Below are 17,942 nucleotides of genomic sequence, written 5' to 3' on the forward strand. Positions count from 1 at the left end.
GGCTAATTTATGATTTATTTAGAGAGAATAGTTTTTTCATTGGTATAATAAGTTTTCATTTATTCTGTTCTTAGAATTATTTATGAATAGGTATAGTCTGCTTATGTATCGTTTTTGTTAACATATGGTTTTGGTCTAGTCCCCATATTGTTTTTTAATAATATTTTTTCGTGTGATGGCAGATGATTGTTGTTTTTAATAATATTTTCTTTGAATAAATAATTTAATTTTTTATTTGATTAAAACATGTTAATTACTAAATATAAAATATTTTTTACATATATCAAATAATTTGTCAATAATTCAAAAAATATTGATCCAATAATTCTTGTAGTCAATATTTCAAAATAATCTAATAAACTATTAACTAAGAATAATATTCATGTTAATGATAACATTAAAAGAAAATCATGAAATAGAAACTAATTTTTAGAGACCAAAATAATTAGTTGCAACTAAATTAGAGATCATTTTAGAAACTAAATAAAAAATTGGTTTTTAAATTAGTTTTTATTATTGTTAAATAGTTTCTAAATTGGTATCTAATTAACAAGGTTTTAGAGACCAAATTTAGAAACTAAATAATTGATAGTTAAAATCGTGTTGCTAATTAAATACCAATTTAGAAACTATTTAACAATAATATAAACTAATTTAGAAACCAATTTTTTATTTAGTTTCTAATATGGTTTCTAATTTACTTACTATTGCAACTAATTATTTTGATTTCTAAAAATTAGTTTCTATTTCATGATTTTCTTATAGTGTAAAAAAATAATCTCTTAGACACTTATAAGAAAAATAATCACAGCAGACTTCAATACAAAAAATTTAGTTCACATTAGTTAAAAAATAGAAAATTCTAACTAATATTAAATGAAAAATAACAATCATCTTTAATTATCTAAATAAAAAATAACTTTTATTAAAGGCTTGTAGGATAATATATTCTTCCTTTAAAAGAAAAAAAAGTGATATCAGTTTTTAAAAAGAAAATAATAGTTTGATAACTCAAAAAATTGTATACATAGGTTTATAAAAATTATGGATTGTTAATATATGATTATCTTTTAAAAAGTAAGTAGCATTGAGTTTGAAAATGCTGGAAAGGTAATCAAATTAGTTAAAAAGCATAAAAGAGTTTGGATTATGATGAACCTTTTGCCAACAACTCCATCACTTTCAAACAACACTGCAAAAAGTATTTCACATTTGACAAAGAAACGGAAAAGTTGGAGTGCACGCATCAAAAGGACCACCAAGTTCAAACAATTCATCATTTTTTTCAAACTTTTTTTCCGATTATTTCCTTTAAACATAGTCCAATTAAATTTACTTGCTCTTAATAGCAAGTTTTAAAATAAATCTGATAACAACTTAACATTTCAGACCTATTTTTAAGCAATTCATTAATTGTTACTTAATGAATAAGTTATAAATTACGCGTTAACTTAAATCAGTTATATTTTAATTTTTTAATGTTTTTATCGTATTTTATAAAATTAGTTACAATATATCCTGTCTGAGAAAATGGTCAATGTGGTCACAGTAGTATCTAGAAAAAGTAGCGAGTTGTAGCGCTTCATCGGTTCGAACTCAGATTCGGTTTCAATCTCTTCGCTCAGGTTACTCAACTCTCTCTCTCTCTCTCTCTAAAACTGATATGATTCTTGATTCGTGCAATTGACGTTAGTGTTTTGAATTTGTGATGCAATTGCAGAATTCTCAATCCAGTTACGGTTATTGAATAAATTGAAATTTTTATTTTCCGGTGATGAAATCTAATGTTTGAAACCAAACGTCGTTTAGTTTACGGCGAGTAATGTTTGTCAGAGAATGTGTCCTAGCTATTGACGGAATACTTTCGAGTTTTGATGTTTTTTCTGTTTTTCGTCTTTGTTCTGTAGCTTGTGTGGAACCTAGCTTTAGGAGAATTTTGTTTGCTGAGAATACTTTTGAATTTCGTTTCAGAAACGTGTTAGTTTGTTATGGATGTGTTGCATGGTTTTCAGAAACATGTATTGCTAAACTAATGAGTCTATTTGTCCTTTTAGAAAGCTGCTGTGAAAATGAAATGTTATATGTTTACACTTTATATAAGCTATTGCAAATGATGCCTAAGCATTAACCGTAGTGATTTGATCCGCATATTTGTTTCTTTCTTGTTATTTTCCCTTGAAGGTATACTTCCTCTCGATTCAAATATAAGCAAAAAATAATAATGGTCATGTTTAACAGATATGATGAAATTCCGACTATATTAACCTTTTTTAATGTTATTATTTCAAATATAGTTATGTTTGCACTTGAGCATCTTCGGAATAAATATGACTGGGGATAATTTAGTTAACGCACTTCTTTATTTCATAAAATGAAAAATATTTAGTGAATTTAAATATATTACTCAATAGTGTGAACTTCGGTAATTTTGCTTACATTTGTGTCCAGAGATAGAATTTTACAACTTAGTGTGAATTTTTATCACTTCTTTTGTTGTAGTTCTCATTTTAATTTGTTTTTAGTCCTATTGTTTTTATCTCCAATTTAACATTGTTGTCTATTTACTTTTAATTTTCATATAGGTGAAAGGACTTTAATTATGGGAAATAAAGAGTCAACGCATGATTCTCATGCTGGTTTTTTCCAGCAACCCCCTTCATCTGATGGAAGTTCAGAAAATACTAGCCATCAATATCGTCAAACTTCTTCCTTCGATGGAAGTTCAGCAAATGCTAGCCATCAATATCATCACTCCCCTTCCTATGATGGAACTTCAGTGAATACTAGCTATCAATATCATCAACCGGTTCAACCTTCTTCATATGCTGGGAGTTCGGTGAATACCAAACAGCAGCATAAGCAGCGACCCACATATATAGCTGACAATTTCAGTTCATTGGATCAGGTTTTTGCTGCTGCTTTTGCTCATTGATTTAGGGGAAATAGTAATTATTAATCTTATTCCAAGGAAAACTTCTTTCTGGTATACTAGAGGATAAATCCTCAATGAGGCGTGTAGGAAAATTTTAGTTTGTTCGATTCTATAATTTCAAATAAACTTGTGTAAGACATTTGTTGATCAGTTCAACTTCTCAATTTCTTGATAGTTTTCAAGTTGTCTATATTATCTATATGGGCATACTAATAGTCATTGAATATATTACAACTTTCAAATATAAATTTATTGATATCTGATTTAGTTTCAGGAGATATATGAACTACGAAGAAATGTGGTTCCATTTGAAAAAGTTGGCATGGCCTTCACCCACACTTGCTTTTAGGTCAATTTGATAAGAAAAAAACTAATTAACTAACTTGTCATTAGCTCTGTGGTTGAGCTATGGAGACTGAAAACAATTGTATGAGGATATTTAAGGACACAAGATAAAATCGAATGGAAATTTTTAGTTTTTGAAAAATGTTTAGGCCAACATCCTCTGGCAGAAACAATTACCTCCCCTTACTGAACTTGATTTTCTGTTTCGTGAGGGTGTCCTGTCCTAAAAAACTTAGCTTTTGCATTTTACATTTCAGGTTGTTTCCGCTTTGAGAGAAGCTGGTTTGGAGTCTTCAAATCTTATAATTGGTATTGACTTCACCAAAAGCAATGAGTGGACAGGTTATTTCTGTTGAACATAAAATTATTAATACACACACATATAACTATGGAGAATGCGGAAAAGTCACACATTGGTAATTGTAGGCAAATATTCTTTCAACCATAAAAGCCTTCATTATATTGGAAACACTCCTAATCCATATGAGCAAGCGATCTCTATTATTGGCCGTACTCTCTCTTCGTTTGATGAAGACAATCTGATACCATGTTTTGGATTTGGTGATGGTGAGAAGCTGTTTCTGATTTACTTTTCAAAGAAATGTTATTTTTTTTCTCCTCTATTGATATCATTAGTATACTTCTGTAGCATCGACACATGATCAAAATGTCTTCAGCTTTTATCCTGATGATCGCTATTGTCATGGTTTTGAGGAAGTACTTGCACGCTACCGAGAGATTGTGCCACAATTAAAATTGGCAGGTTGAATATTATTGTCCTTGCTGACTATATTTTACAATTTTTTCACAAGTTTATATATCAAATATATTTTAGGACCTTCAGAATGACCTGCAAGATATATATCAAGACTCGATTGTAAGAAAAATTATGAAAGATAAATCATTGTAGAAGACATGCTAATTGATGCAAGGAATTGATGTACTGATCCTGCAAAACTTGAGAAAGTTATGGGCTTTGTATACATTTTATAAGAAAGTCTTATCTAAATGTTGTGTGTGTCAAATGCAGACCACATGGTATGTATTTAAACCAATTTACAAAATCAAACAAAAAAGAATCTTGCTTGATAATCAAGAATTGATGGTCCTAATTTCCTAGAATTTGTAACAGCTAATGACTAATTACATTTTCACACTCCACCTCAAGTTGAAGTATATATGTCATATGCATCAAGCTTGTTACAAATACACTCAACACGAGGGCCTCCAAGCCAAGGGACTTGGTGAACATGTCAGCCAACTTGTTGCTAGAATTGACAAATCAGTTGTGATTTCTCCAGAGAGCACCTTTTCTGGAACAAAGTGACAATCAATCTTTATTTGTTTGGTTCTTTAATGGAAAGCTGGGTTTGATGCAATGTGAAGTGCAGCTTGATTATCACAAATAAGCTTTATGTCCCCAATGTTTAAGTGTTGTAGTAGTTGCTTAAGCTAGGTAAGTTCACAAGTGGTTGTTGCCATAGCACGATATTCCATCTCTGCACCAGATCTAGCATAAGAGTAATAAGTAATTTTAGTATTGCCTTTTTCTTCACACAGTAATCTTTGTCTCATAGCATCTTTTATGTATCGAAGGATACATGTCACAATATCCCAATGGCTAACATATTTCATACTCCCCAATAACAACTCTTGATGGGCAAGTTTGTGCATTAGAAGAGACATACAGAGAATCACATTTTTTTTTCCTAACAAACAAAGTTTTAGCATAGTACTAAATGCATGAGTTTGATGGCCTATATGATTATGCCGCACTAGTTTTTCATCTAGTACATGCCAGAAAAAGGAAAGGAATGGACAGACAATTTGTCGAAGAAAAAATTAATAGAAGAAAGAGTTGTCTCACTTTAGGCACTATTTTCTCACACACTTAATCATTCATTACACAATCACCATGAGAAAAAATGGCATTTCAAATCTAGTCAACCAATTGTCGACAGAAACAAAAGACAAAAATATCAGTAAAAAATTTAGAAATATCGTCGATGACCCTAACAGGCAGAGAATCTTTATCTAATGTGTAGTGTGTGAATTTTCTGATGACTGACATATCTTTTTACATTGGTCAGAGAAACAATGGCATTGGTTGCATGATTTGAAGCTCTAGAACCAATATACCGAGGTTTGGATACGAAATTAGAATTACCTTAGTCTAAAAGTAGAATGTAGAGATATCATCTGCCATACCATTTATGGAGTAAGCTGGACTAGAGATTGAAGCGAGTTTTGTGGAAGAACTATAGGCACCAACAAAAACATGAAAGCTGCTCCTCTCTTCCTTCCCAGTCAGAGTAGGACAAGTGGATATGATATATTTTGCTGTTTCCATTAATTGCATGCAGACTTTCTATTGACAATCCTATTTAGGGTCATGAAAGCTCTTTTCTGCAGCTTCCTGAAAGTTTTTTAAAACAAAACGAAGGGCTTATTTCTCTAAATTAAGCTATACATAAATATGTACTAAATTTCCCTTTTAGGTTGATGTATGTGCTCTGTTTTCCTTTTTCTTTCTTTTGTTTTATATAATTTTTAAGGATAATCCTGCATTATATTTCCATTTTTCTTTAATGAATTATTCTTTTAGTCTAAAAAGGAAAAAAAATCAAGGAGATAGATGACTTGGGTATCCAAACAATGATACGATTCTTACAGTTATCTCCTTGTACATAGGTCCAACATCATTTGCCCCTGTAATCGATGCAGCAGTTGATATTGTGGAAAGAAGCGATGGTCAGTACCATGTTCTTGTCATTATTGCTGATGGACAGGTTTTACCTATTTATGTTATTTTATACTATCTTTTCATGACATGATTTAATTATTTTTCATTAAAGTTTGTATTTGTTTCTGAAATATATTTTTTTATAGGTTACTAGAAATTCAGGTACACCACATGGAAAGTTTAGTCCACAAGAACAAGCAACTATTAATTCTATCATTGCTGCGAGGTAAGTCTTTTGCTACTGTTCTTGGTATCTGTCTTTAATGTAGAGCTATTCTGATCATCATTCATCAGTCACCATCCCCTCTCAATTATTTTGGTTGGAGTTGGAGATGGTCCATGGGATGAAATGCAGCACTTCGATGATTGCATTACTCAGCGCTTATTTGACAACTTTCAGGTATTTTACTGATGTATGATCCAAGTATGTGTTCATTCTGCGGGAGTTTGTAATTAGTGTTTGGTATTGTTTAAATTTTTGGGTTAAATGGCTAAGGTTAAAGAAGTGCCTATAATTAGATTCTGAATATAATACTGGTCTTATACCCCTCTCTATGTCAATTATCTAGATCCAATACAGATTATTTTACAACTAATCAATGCCCCGCCCAACAACACAGAATGTGCACTGACACAATAAAAACAATAATACTCTTCTACATGGGATACGTTAATATTCTGACATTTCTCATCAAGATGAAGCTAACAAACAACTTTGTCTATCAAAGAAAACTCATAAAAACATACTTCGCCAAATGAGTCATGGCGGCTTGCAATGGGCTTCAGAAACAATACACGAACCATTACAATTGAAAAGAACAGGCAGTCGGCCACTGCTTGAGAGACAACAGCAACAGCCTAAAGAAACAGTACTGCTGGACTACTTGAGATATAACCAAATTGTACTGATATCTGCATTGACCAAAGATATAACCAAATTAGAGTATATAAATAGGTACAAGCTGGTTTTATATGGTTGAATTAGGTCTAGATCCTCGATCTAAAAAGTATTAAAACTCCAGACCTTTTGATAAAATTGTTCTGATAGATTTAAACATAGCATTAGTATGTGAATTGGAGGTAATGAGTTTGAAAATGACTGCTTAATCGTAGAAAAAGACTGGAAAATTTTAGGTGTTCCATATTTTAGAATACCAACTTTAGTTGTGAACCATTTATGATATTGAGTTTTTATTACTATTATTATTAATAATAATAAAATATAGGCATGTTAGCCACTTTATGTTCCTTCTTTACCCTTCAGTTTGTGAATTTCACAAAGATCATGTCTGAGAACAAAGATGCATCAAAGAAGGAAGCAGCATTTGCACTTGCTGCCCTTATGGAAATTCCAATTCAGTACCGGGTGACCCAAAGCCTACAATTTGGAAAGTAAGTAATGAAATATAGATCTGATGATTTTAAATTATATTCAACGATACAAATCCCAAATTATTCTGGTGCAGTGAAAAGTCAATTACCTACCAACGTAGAAGGCCTTTTCCTCCGCCTAAGGAAGTAATAGATCGTGACAATGCAGTTCTAGCAGTTCCAAAATTTGAATCAGTTGAGCCATCAGCTCCAGCTACAGTAGAATCAGTATGCTTCCTGTACCCCGATTGAGGTGTCTTTCTCCTGCGTTAGGTTCATTTTAAGATCAAATCATGCTTACGAGATAAATGTGTTTCTTGCTTTAGGCGTGCCCTATTTGCTTAACCAATCCGAAGGACATGGCTTTTGGATGTGGTCATACAGTAAGTTTCTTTAATAAACTTATTCAATGCTTATGTTTATGTGCCATAGGGTTTTTAACTATTTATGTTTGATAATCATATTTTTTTTTCTTTATGCCACTGTCAATGTTAATTTTAGGTTTCAAGTTTAATCATATTTAATGCTTATGTTTAAAGGAATTTTAAGTTAAAAAATTTCTTGTTTGGGGAACTCTTACTTTTGTGCTGGGGATGAAAATTGATGGAAAAATGAAAAAGATACTTTCCTTGCTCAAAGTCGGAATAATGCAACGCTTAAAATTGACACGTGATTTTTCAGAAAAAACACATCAACACCTAAAAATTTAAAGCTCGTTGGGTGGTTAAAATACAATTGGGTAAGATGTGATAACTATTATACCCAGTGTAATCAATTGTTTAGTACACCTACCTACATGCAAAATAGGATAGCGTAGTTGACCTTCATCCTATTTTCATACCATCTCACCTTTATTATAATCACTATCATTATTTTCATCACCGATGTTTTTATTGTTGTCAGCCTTATCACTTGTACTACCTTTGTTGTTGTTGTCAGTGTCACCTTTTCCTACTTTTGTTGTTTCGTCACCACCCTATATATACATATTCTTTGTTAACATTATTATTATCTTCGTCACAGCAGCTACTATTGTTAAAACCTCCACCATACAGCAACAATAACACTAATAACTGTCAATTCCATCATTTTTGTTATAATTTTGTTACCACTCCCACCATTATTACCATCACAATCATTTTTGTTATAATTTTGTTACCACTTCCACCATTATTACCATCACAATCATTTTTTTCATTACTGACGTGTCATCTCCATCATAGCAACTACCAATACTTTGTCATCACCACCACCATTTATTCCTTGTCATTGTTACTCTCACCATTGTTGTCATAATAGCCGCCACTATTTCCACCAATGTTGCTGAGTCATCATCTCATTATTATAGTCATTTTCAGCACTAATATATGTCTTGCTCTTATTATATCATGTTTCTATCTTATTTTACTGTATCATACTCCGACCATCAAAGGAGTCCTTAGAGTTTCATAGCTATACATTTATATTGTCAACAAATAAAAAATCAACATTGCTATGACTGTAAGTCTTAAGAGAAAGTAAATGAATTTATTATCCACAGTAGTTTATGATTAAATAATAGTATAAAATAATTTTTCACTCTCGGTACATAGTCCATAACAAACTCACAAAATAGCTGGATGAAACGATCTATTTTCACTTTCTTAAATATAATTGAGTATATCTTATTTATTTGCATTTTGCTTTCGATACAGACTTGCAAGGAGTGTGGCGTAACATTATCTTCATGCCCTATGTGTCGGCAGCCAATTACAACTCGCCTGAGACTATACACTTGAATTGGACATTTCTTAACAGTTCATTCATGCTTTTTATTCCCGATATTACCTGTATAGGAAATGTAATGACCACCTGTAAAATCTCCTTTATAAGATGTACATAAAGGTTTGTATATGCACAGTGTATTTGTGTCTGTGTTCAAACAAAATGTTCATTGTCATTGAATTCCAAAGTGTTTGAATATCTACCCCACAAATTTGAGACTTCCGTCGTAAAGTGGGGGACAATTTTTATGGTTTTCATTATTTTTAAAAATGTGTAGTCTTCTTTATTTAGCATGTTTTTAATCCCTCCATCAAATTTCTCCCAATTAACTGTTTTTAACTTTTTCATCACATGCTGTGTGCAGATGATTATTTAGCCTTTATTTTCTTTTTCATCACATGCTTTAATTGGTCACGATTTGAACTAATATTTTCCAACTTTCATTTCCATTATTTTGGTAACAATAACATGTGCATAAAATGCAAGAAATCAGTTTCGCTATAAATTTTAACACCAAAACACCAATCAAATAAAAAACTACCTACAAAATACACTAACAAAAAAAGGAAAACAAAGTTAGTGTTGACACAGTTGTTCAGTTTTTAATGAAAAATTGAATGAAGAGAAAGAAACAAAAGATAAGTTCAAATTTAATGTCAATTGTCTCTCTTGACATATTCATCACGTGCAGCTCTATCTATTTTGAATGTGCTAACACGTGTGACAGTGATTTCATTGTCGTATTTGACCATGTGTTGGACCCCACCCCACCCACAACTCTCTTCCTTTGCTTACCTCAAGAAAGTGATCCTTTACCTTCCACCCCTCCCCTCTAGGTTTATAGAGATTTGGATATTGTGCCATTCCAACCAGAGTTAATACTAATTAATAAACATCCAAATACTTCAAATCTCTCCTCAAGCTGTTTTTATCTATCTCTATCCTTATACGCTTAAATTAATTTGTAAGATAAGAACTCAATGAATCATATCATAACAATTGGAAATTGTACTACCAATAGCCGAAAAGATGGTCGAAGGTTGACTAGACCACAGAATACAAAACTAAACACGTAATTAGGTATAGACAAGACAACTTAGGTGATAAGCACGGTTAAGACATGATTGAGCTTCGTTTGTACCCTAAGACAGACCCATAACAGCCATAGTCCATCTAGAGCAGTATAAATAGCAGAAGAGACACAAGGTAAATTATTCACTCTCACTCTCACTCCTTAAATCGTTCTGTAGGAACAGAAATCATTCTCATTTATTTGTTAATTCCCTTTCTGTAGACACTGTAGCCTATGTTCTGCACACAGCATGCAGAGTAAAATGGTTTAAGGATGAAAAAGAAACAGTTAATGAACTTCTCTGTAGCAAAACATAGAACAGCACAGATTGCATCAAGGGCCAACAACATGTTATGATATCAACACAAACACAACTAGAAAAGAAAAGAAGACAGTTATTTTATTATACATGGAGATGATATACTTTACATGAGTAGTGGAAATTGAAGCATAACAGTTAAATGAAGGAATATAGAAAGAAAAAAAATAACAGAAAAAGGTTCAGGAGGAGGCTGAAGAAGAATTGGGCTTGAAGAAGATATCCTTTATGATCGAATTTTTCTTTTCTGCTCGGTTCGCCGGAACGTTGCCGAATGAACCCGCCGGATGCGGCCTCCTCACCGGTGGTCCCTGACCCGACCCGTTTCCGCCGCCGTTGTTTCCACTCATACCTCCGCTCCTGCTGCCACCACTTTCTTTCTTTAGGTCAGTTGAATCTGCCCTCTATATTCATTGTTATATAGACCAATATTTTACCTACTGTCATACGAATTTATCCTCATGGGGAAAAACTTAAAATACAAATATTGGGGAGAAAATAAAATAAACAAAAATAGTATATGAATAATTTGTAAAAGATAAAATGAAAATTAAATGTGTAGGAATATATAATAATATTATCTTTTTAAAAAGAGAGACAAGTCAAATATTATAATAGGTAGAATTATGGATAAAATGATAAAAGAATAGTAGTGATTGAAGTTTATTATTCGAAAAAGAACAATCCAAAGACAACATCACTGTGCATTGTGGTTTTCAGTAAGTTATATAATAGAGTGAAGTGTGACGTGAGGTTATGGTTTGACGGTATTACAACAATGTTTAGTGACGAATATGGGTGACGAATTCATGACAAATAATTCATCGGAAGCAGAATGATAATAACCTTTTGCAATTTGATAACCTTCAAGATTATAATTATAAAAAAAATAACTTTTAGTTAAATGAATCAATTTTAAAATTATATATCAAATCATTTTTTTTATAAGCTGATGCATTTTAATTTATAGTTATTAAAGTAATATCTTCTATATATATATACATATTCTCATAATTTATAATACCAACAAATAAAAATCACTTTGAAATATAATTTATCTCTTTGTTTGAATTTTGAAATTGCATAGAAAGATTAGAGTGTGTAGTTTATGGAAATGTAATATGTATTGAAATATAAATTTAATGAAAGTGAGTGTAATTTGGCTTTGAATGATAATTTTGAATTGAATTGAGTTTGAAAAAAAAAAAAAAAGTGTACTCGGTGGCCAAATTTCTGTCAACAAATTCTGATTGGCTGAGTGGACTGTTGAAAAGAAAAAACTAAAATTTTATTATTGACTAAATATTTAAATGACTTTGATATTGATTCTTATTTAATTAAATATATTTATGTGTATGTCTTGAATTTTTTTTTCTTAATGCTTGAAATCTGATAGTTTTTTAGAATTAATAATTTTTTAAATAATTATTATTTAAATTACGTACGCTAAAAAATTATTAAATAATAAAAATAATTATTCATTATATTAATTATATTAAATACTAATTTAAAGACTAAAAAAATATTCATAACTAAAGGATAAAAGTGTTTTTATTATTAATAAAAATTTATAAAATAATTTTTAAATTTATATCTAAATTAGCTACCTAAATTTTAATTATTAATATTTTAAATTCTAAATTAGTCTCTAAAAACTAGTAGAAATTAATTTATAATATAAAATAATAAGTGTATAAAAAATTTATTTTGTAAATTTTTATTAATAATAAAAATTACTATACATTAATATTTTTTAATTTATAAAATTATTTATAATTTAATAAAGAATAATTAATTATTTTAGTCTTTAGAATTAATATTTATTTAATATTATATGTTGGTATGATGTTATAATGATTTGAGTATAATATCTGTAAATCAAATACATATATAAATGTGGATATATTATGTACATCAATATATGCATACATACATCAGGATTATAATTAGTATTTAAATAACGTAGGTTAAAACATCACACAGGTTGTGAGTATGAATCTTTCAAAAGAGGTAAATATAAAAATCCTATTACTTATTTGTGTTTAATTAATATTATTTGAATTAATTATAATAATGATGATAAATTTTAAACTGCAATTTTAAAGATTTGATCTTAAATAATACAAAAATGGCATATTGAATATCATAAGATTAATTGACGTTGTGTTTATTTTATTGAAATCGAAAGTTTAATATACTTTCACAATTCATATTAACTTACTATGTAAGTTTTAGATTGCGTGGAATTGATAGCTTTGTCGATAAGATGGGTAACTACAATTAATAGTTTTGGGTTAGGTTCAAACAATTCCAAAAGTATACTATGTTTTCTTTTTCAAATTTTCAACCAATTGACTCCAATTTTGTTTTGCAAGTTTCAATGTCATTAGTCAAATTTTTCAAGACACTTTTAATTTGAACAACTCCTCAAAAGCATAGTTAGCAAACTTGAGAAGGTGGATATATATACTTGTAGAGGCTCACATGTGACCGAATTATCATTCTCCTTGAGTTGTGTTTTTTTTTTTTTTCATGTTTCTTTAGTTATTAGTCGAGACTGCACCTGTAAAAGATGTTCAGACAAACAAGTAAGGATTTAGATAGTTGAGTGCAGTTAATATATTGATCAAAACGTACATACATTATCATTGTACTACATGTTTAAATATAGAGTTTGTAATGAGCTTTATCATTGATAAGTCATATTTGTTCTCGCCAAAATGAGTTCGGTCGGAATCCGGGTGAGTTCCTAGTGGTCTCCCTTTAAGGCTCTAGTGATTCAAACTCCAGGAAATGAGGGAGGTTCCACCTGTAGAAAATACTTCGACGCTTAAGTTAGTAAAAACATCAAATTTTGTGTATATAATAGATATAATGCTAAAATTTGAGTTGATAATACTCTTTCTGAGTGATCATCTATTTATAAGTGTTCATTGGCTTTGATCTTTAACACTAGTTTCTCCTAGGCTTTGATGTGGCATATTATAATATTCTTTCATAAAATCTGAATATCATGTATATAAATAATAGTATTTTGTAATATAATCAAAACATTTATGTAATATAAGCAGAAATATTGTGCAAGTAAATTATAGCATTCAAAGAGGTTAATGTAACATCCTTAATTTTACCCATATATAATGTAATAAAAGTAAAACAAGCAATATCAAATTACAAATAACATATACTACTTTCTCATATGTGTATCTCAAAAGAAATATCCCTCTTCACAGGGATTTAATATATATACATAAAAAAGTTTTAACAACAAAACAAAACATTCAAATAAAACTATCTCATTCTCCAGCTGTTCACTAAGGAGCTCTATCACCTGAAATCTCATCTGCTCCCATGTAAAACACGATCATCACAGATAAAGAAACAAACACAAACAAATAACAGGGTAAGCTATCTATATAAAAAGTTTTGATATAATTTAAATTTCAAATTAATAAGCATAATTCATCAATTCTCATATGATTTCTCAAACCATCAAGTGTCTATTACATTCATAAAATTCATCTTTCATATGTCAGACTTTTACTGACTCACAACACATAGACACTTGACCCTACTTCCGGAAGACTTGTGTATTGAAATTAGCATCCAGAGACCTGCACCTGTCATACTACTACAGCCATGCACATAATTATCTCAATATCTCATCATCTTCATATGACAGGGTAAATCCATTTGTGCTTTGATCAGTTCTTTCAAACCTCAGAATCAGCCAATGGACCTCCTTCGACTCTCACTGAATAACTTCATCTATTTTGATTCCATTATATCAGTAGAGTCAGGATCGTCTCATTCACAGGACACTCACAAATCAATACACCCTAATAACAATCTCAACATGGTAATACTACGTCTTGATCACACTTTAACCTCGTTACATACATCATTTAACATATCAATGCACCACTCAATCACTTCATATATATAAACTTTCTAAACAATCCAAATATATCTCAAACTTTACTTAAAACACATAATTAATTCCAAATATATGCTCTTTAAATCTGAAATCACACAACACTTTCAATTCTCAATCACAAACAGTTTTCAACAAATTATTCCCATAACAGATTCAAAATCAACCATTCCAGACAATCCTGCAAGCAAAAACAATTAGAATTGGTGACCACGTCACCTCCACATCCAGAATCTTCTAACCTAGGGTTTTATTGAAAATAATAAGACTCCCTTACCTGAACTTTAGTTGATGCTCACCAAGAGCTCCAAACCTACCCAAAAGCTTAAAGGTAATTAACCTGCACCAAAGAGTCCTAATCAAAATCTAACTATATAACTAGGACCTTGAGTTAACAGAGATTAACCCTAAAGCTAAAAGAGTCACATGTAAAACTCATGTAGACAACCTATCAAGTTCAAAATTTGACTCAAAGAAAAGGGCCAAAAATGAACTTACTCTATTTAGGATTTTGATCGGGCAATCTTGTAGAGTTCATTGGCAGGAGTTCAATGGCAGACTCCGATCGTCAAACTGATAGCTGAGGATGTCAGAATCATAGATAGAAGGAGAGGAAAGGAAAAGGGTACGAAAATAAACTTACTATATTTTGATCGGGCAGTCTTGTAGTCTTTGCTGCCAGGAGTCTAATGGCGTACTCTGATCGTCGAACAGATGAACGAGGAGGTCAGAATCTTAGAGAGAAGGGAGAGAAATGAAAAGGGAAACTTTTAGAGAGATGGTGGTTATTTTAAAATGAAACCTGAATAACTGAATTTTCTATTTATATGTCATTTTCATTTTAATAATAAAATATTCAGGTATCATTTAAAATATATCACTTCTACTCTAAGGTTATTTTCTAGATCCTTACATTTGAGATATTATGCATTAAAATCATGTTAGTTGTGCATTTAATAAGATTGATTCTCCAAATATATTTATCTAATTTAATAGTATTATACTAATATAATTGTGGGAGTTTATAACAATAATAGTTTCAAAAATCATGGTGATCTTCGCCTTGGGCCACCTGACAGGTCGGGTCAATCGGTATATGACCGACCAAATTCGGAATGGTACACAGCCCCCAGTCTTGAGCCGAGCGAGCGAGGCAAAAAAGCTTGTCGAAAACATCTCCAAAAAGACTTGTACATGCCTTGAGAACTCTTTTCATAGAAACAGAAGGCCCTTTTGCTAAAATTGTTTACGACAAAGTTTAATAAGGTTTTAAAGCGACATATTACAGTATCTTTTCATAAAAATTGAATATCATATGTATAAATCAGAGTATTTTGTAGTATAATAAGGAAAAACTGTGCAAGTAAATTTGGATAATTTATATAATATTTATCAGGGATATTACGCAGAGCATTTAAGTGATGTAATCGAAGATATTGCACAGAGTATTTATGTGATATTATAAGGGATACCGTGTAAGTAAATCGGAGCACTTAAAGAGGTTGAGATTTTGTACCTTAAAAACACGTTAATTATGTTGTGACGAGATTGTTTATTATTGATATTATTTTAACAATATCAACGAATTGGGTTTTAGGCCCACCTTACCGCATTTTGGGCTTGCTCAGTCGGTCTTATTAGGCTACCTGATGGGTCTGTCTACTCGGCCTAATTCTTAATAGTCCTGAGACGGTACAATATGTATCATAACTTAAATAGAATTATCTGGTTTGTTGTGTATCTTTTTAATTTACCTTAATGTATTAACTATGGTTGGTCAAACGGTTCATCCGGCCACAATTGTTACAATATATATATATATATATATATATATATATATTTGGATTAAGCTTCACTTTCAATATATATATATATATATATATTTTTTTTATTTTTTTTTCAACTTATCAAATCAATTTCGTTTTCTTTATGGTAAGACAACGTAATAGTGAGGGTCATTCTCATCATTAAATAAAGTCTTATCCATTCTCATAGATTTCAAATTATATGACTTTTCAAAAGAAAGATGACAACCATGAATTCTCATTTGAAACTTATAAATTTCGAGACTTAATTACAATGAAATAAAAAAACTATGAATGAGTTATGTACATTGTATCTTCATAGTCTATCAAATCCTTTTTAAGATTAGATCAAATTTCGACTTATGAGAAGATTGTGTGATTTTGTTTCATTTTTAACTAATGATTTTGTAAAAATAAAAATAAAAATTGGAAAAGATATTTGGTTTTTGTATGAAATGAGGAAAAATTTTCCGTTAATTATTAAAATTGGTTGATTTTATAAAATTTACAAGGTTGAAAAAATTGTGTCAAAATAAAGTCGTATTAATACGATTTTGATATTCATGCTAATTAGACACAAATTTGATTAGATAATTTATTGTTAAATATTACAATTAAGACGTGTCTATGTGCTACAATTTCATTTTTATTGTATTTTTTTTGTCAATTTTTTTAAAATTGTAATAATTAATTAATATTTTTATAAATTAAAAAATATTTGACAGGTTTTATAGGAAAAAAAGTTCAAATGATGAATGATTTTAAAAGGAAGCTCTAATTGAAACGCGTCAAAATTGAAAGTCGTTTGAAATGAGATAAATAATTCAATTGCTAATATTCGAAGGGATTGGGTTTACCAAAATTTTGATAAACCAACTATTTACTAATAATTTTTATATTTTTAATATTTTTAGGCATTTTTTTATATTTTAAGCTTTTAATTATTGTTGGTATATTTTTATATATTTTACCGCTTTTATTTTTTACTTTAATTATTTTTTAATTAAAAATAACTATTTTTTTATCATTTATAAAATTTATAAAATTAATTATTTTATTTTATTTTTTAAAAATCAATAAAGCTGAAATCATAATTACGTGAGATGACTTCGTTGTAACCTTTAAAAAAAATTCTTATGAAAATCATATCAGGTTGAGATAACTTTATTTTGACATAACTCATAATTTTTAAAACCAACTCCATTTCTATAATTAATCAAAAAAAATTGTCCTTATTTTATATATAAAGTGACAATATTTTATATTTTATTTTTATTTTAAGACTTGTTAGAAGGTTGTTTAGGATATTATATAAGAAAATATTTTTATAAATAAATGATATTTCAAGGATCCCATTTTATAAATTAAAAAGATCATTACGATGTTCAATAAACTTGAATATTATATATATATATATATATATATATATATATATATATATATATATCATACTATAATGTATTAAAGCAAAGTTTCATTTCCGTATGTCATATGAACACGATGATTACTATAAATGAAGAAATAAAATAGAAAAGTAATAAAACATTAACTTAAAAGTTACACCAATTTATTCATTAGAACTTATTTTCAATTAAATACTTCACGATTTTAAAATAGATTCTTTAATGAGTATATATTCGAAACAGTTATTTTATAA

At 29.8% G+C, this 17,942-nt stretch overlaps 1 protein-coding gene across 2 annotated transcripts; it reads left to right on the forward strand.

Annotated features, from left to right (window-relative positions):
• Positions 1-1,344: 1,344 nt before the first annotated feature.
• LOC137812495 (E3 ubiquitin-protein ligase RGLG3) lies at positions 1,345-9,366 on the forward strand. Of its 2 annotated transcripts, XM_068614487.2 has the most exons (12): positions 1,345-1,625; positions 2,583-2,905; positions 3,535-3,619; positions 3,704-3,844; positions 3,927-4,040; positions 5,969-6,066; positions 6,167-6,246; positions 6,315-6,420; positions 7,285-7,412; positions 7,487-7,619; positions 7,718-7,774; positions 9,086-9,366. In XM_068614487.2, the coding sequence occupies exons 2-12, from the start codon at positions 2,600-2,602 to the stop codon at positions 9,167-9,169; spliced, it is 1,332 nt and encodes a 443-aa protein (XP_068470588.1). In that variant the 5' UTR covers positions 1,345-1,625; positions 2,583-2,599; the 3' UTR covers positions 9,170-9,366. The 2 variants fall into 2 exon arrangements, with proteins under 2 accessions (XP_068470588.1, XP_090155117.1); XM_090298991.1 differs by lacking the exons at positions 5,969-6,066; positions 6,167-6,246; positions 6,315-6,420; ... (2 more) ...; positions 7,718-7,774; positions 9,086-9,366 and adding an exon at positions 5,368-5,589 and having other exon boundaries at positions 1,487-1,625.
• Positions 9,367-17,942: the final 8,576 nt, after the last annotated feature.

This window comes from Phaseolus vulgaris, chromosome 2, assembly GCF_051622355.1.
Source record: "Phaseolus vulgaris cultivar YP4 chromosome 2, ASM5162235v1, whole genome shotgun sequence".
In the NCBI taxonomy this organism is placed as follows: domain Eukaryota; kingdom Viridiplantae; phylum Streptophyta; class Magnoliopsida; order Fabales; family Fabaceae; genus Phaseolus; species Phaseolus vulgaris.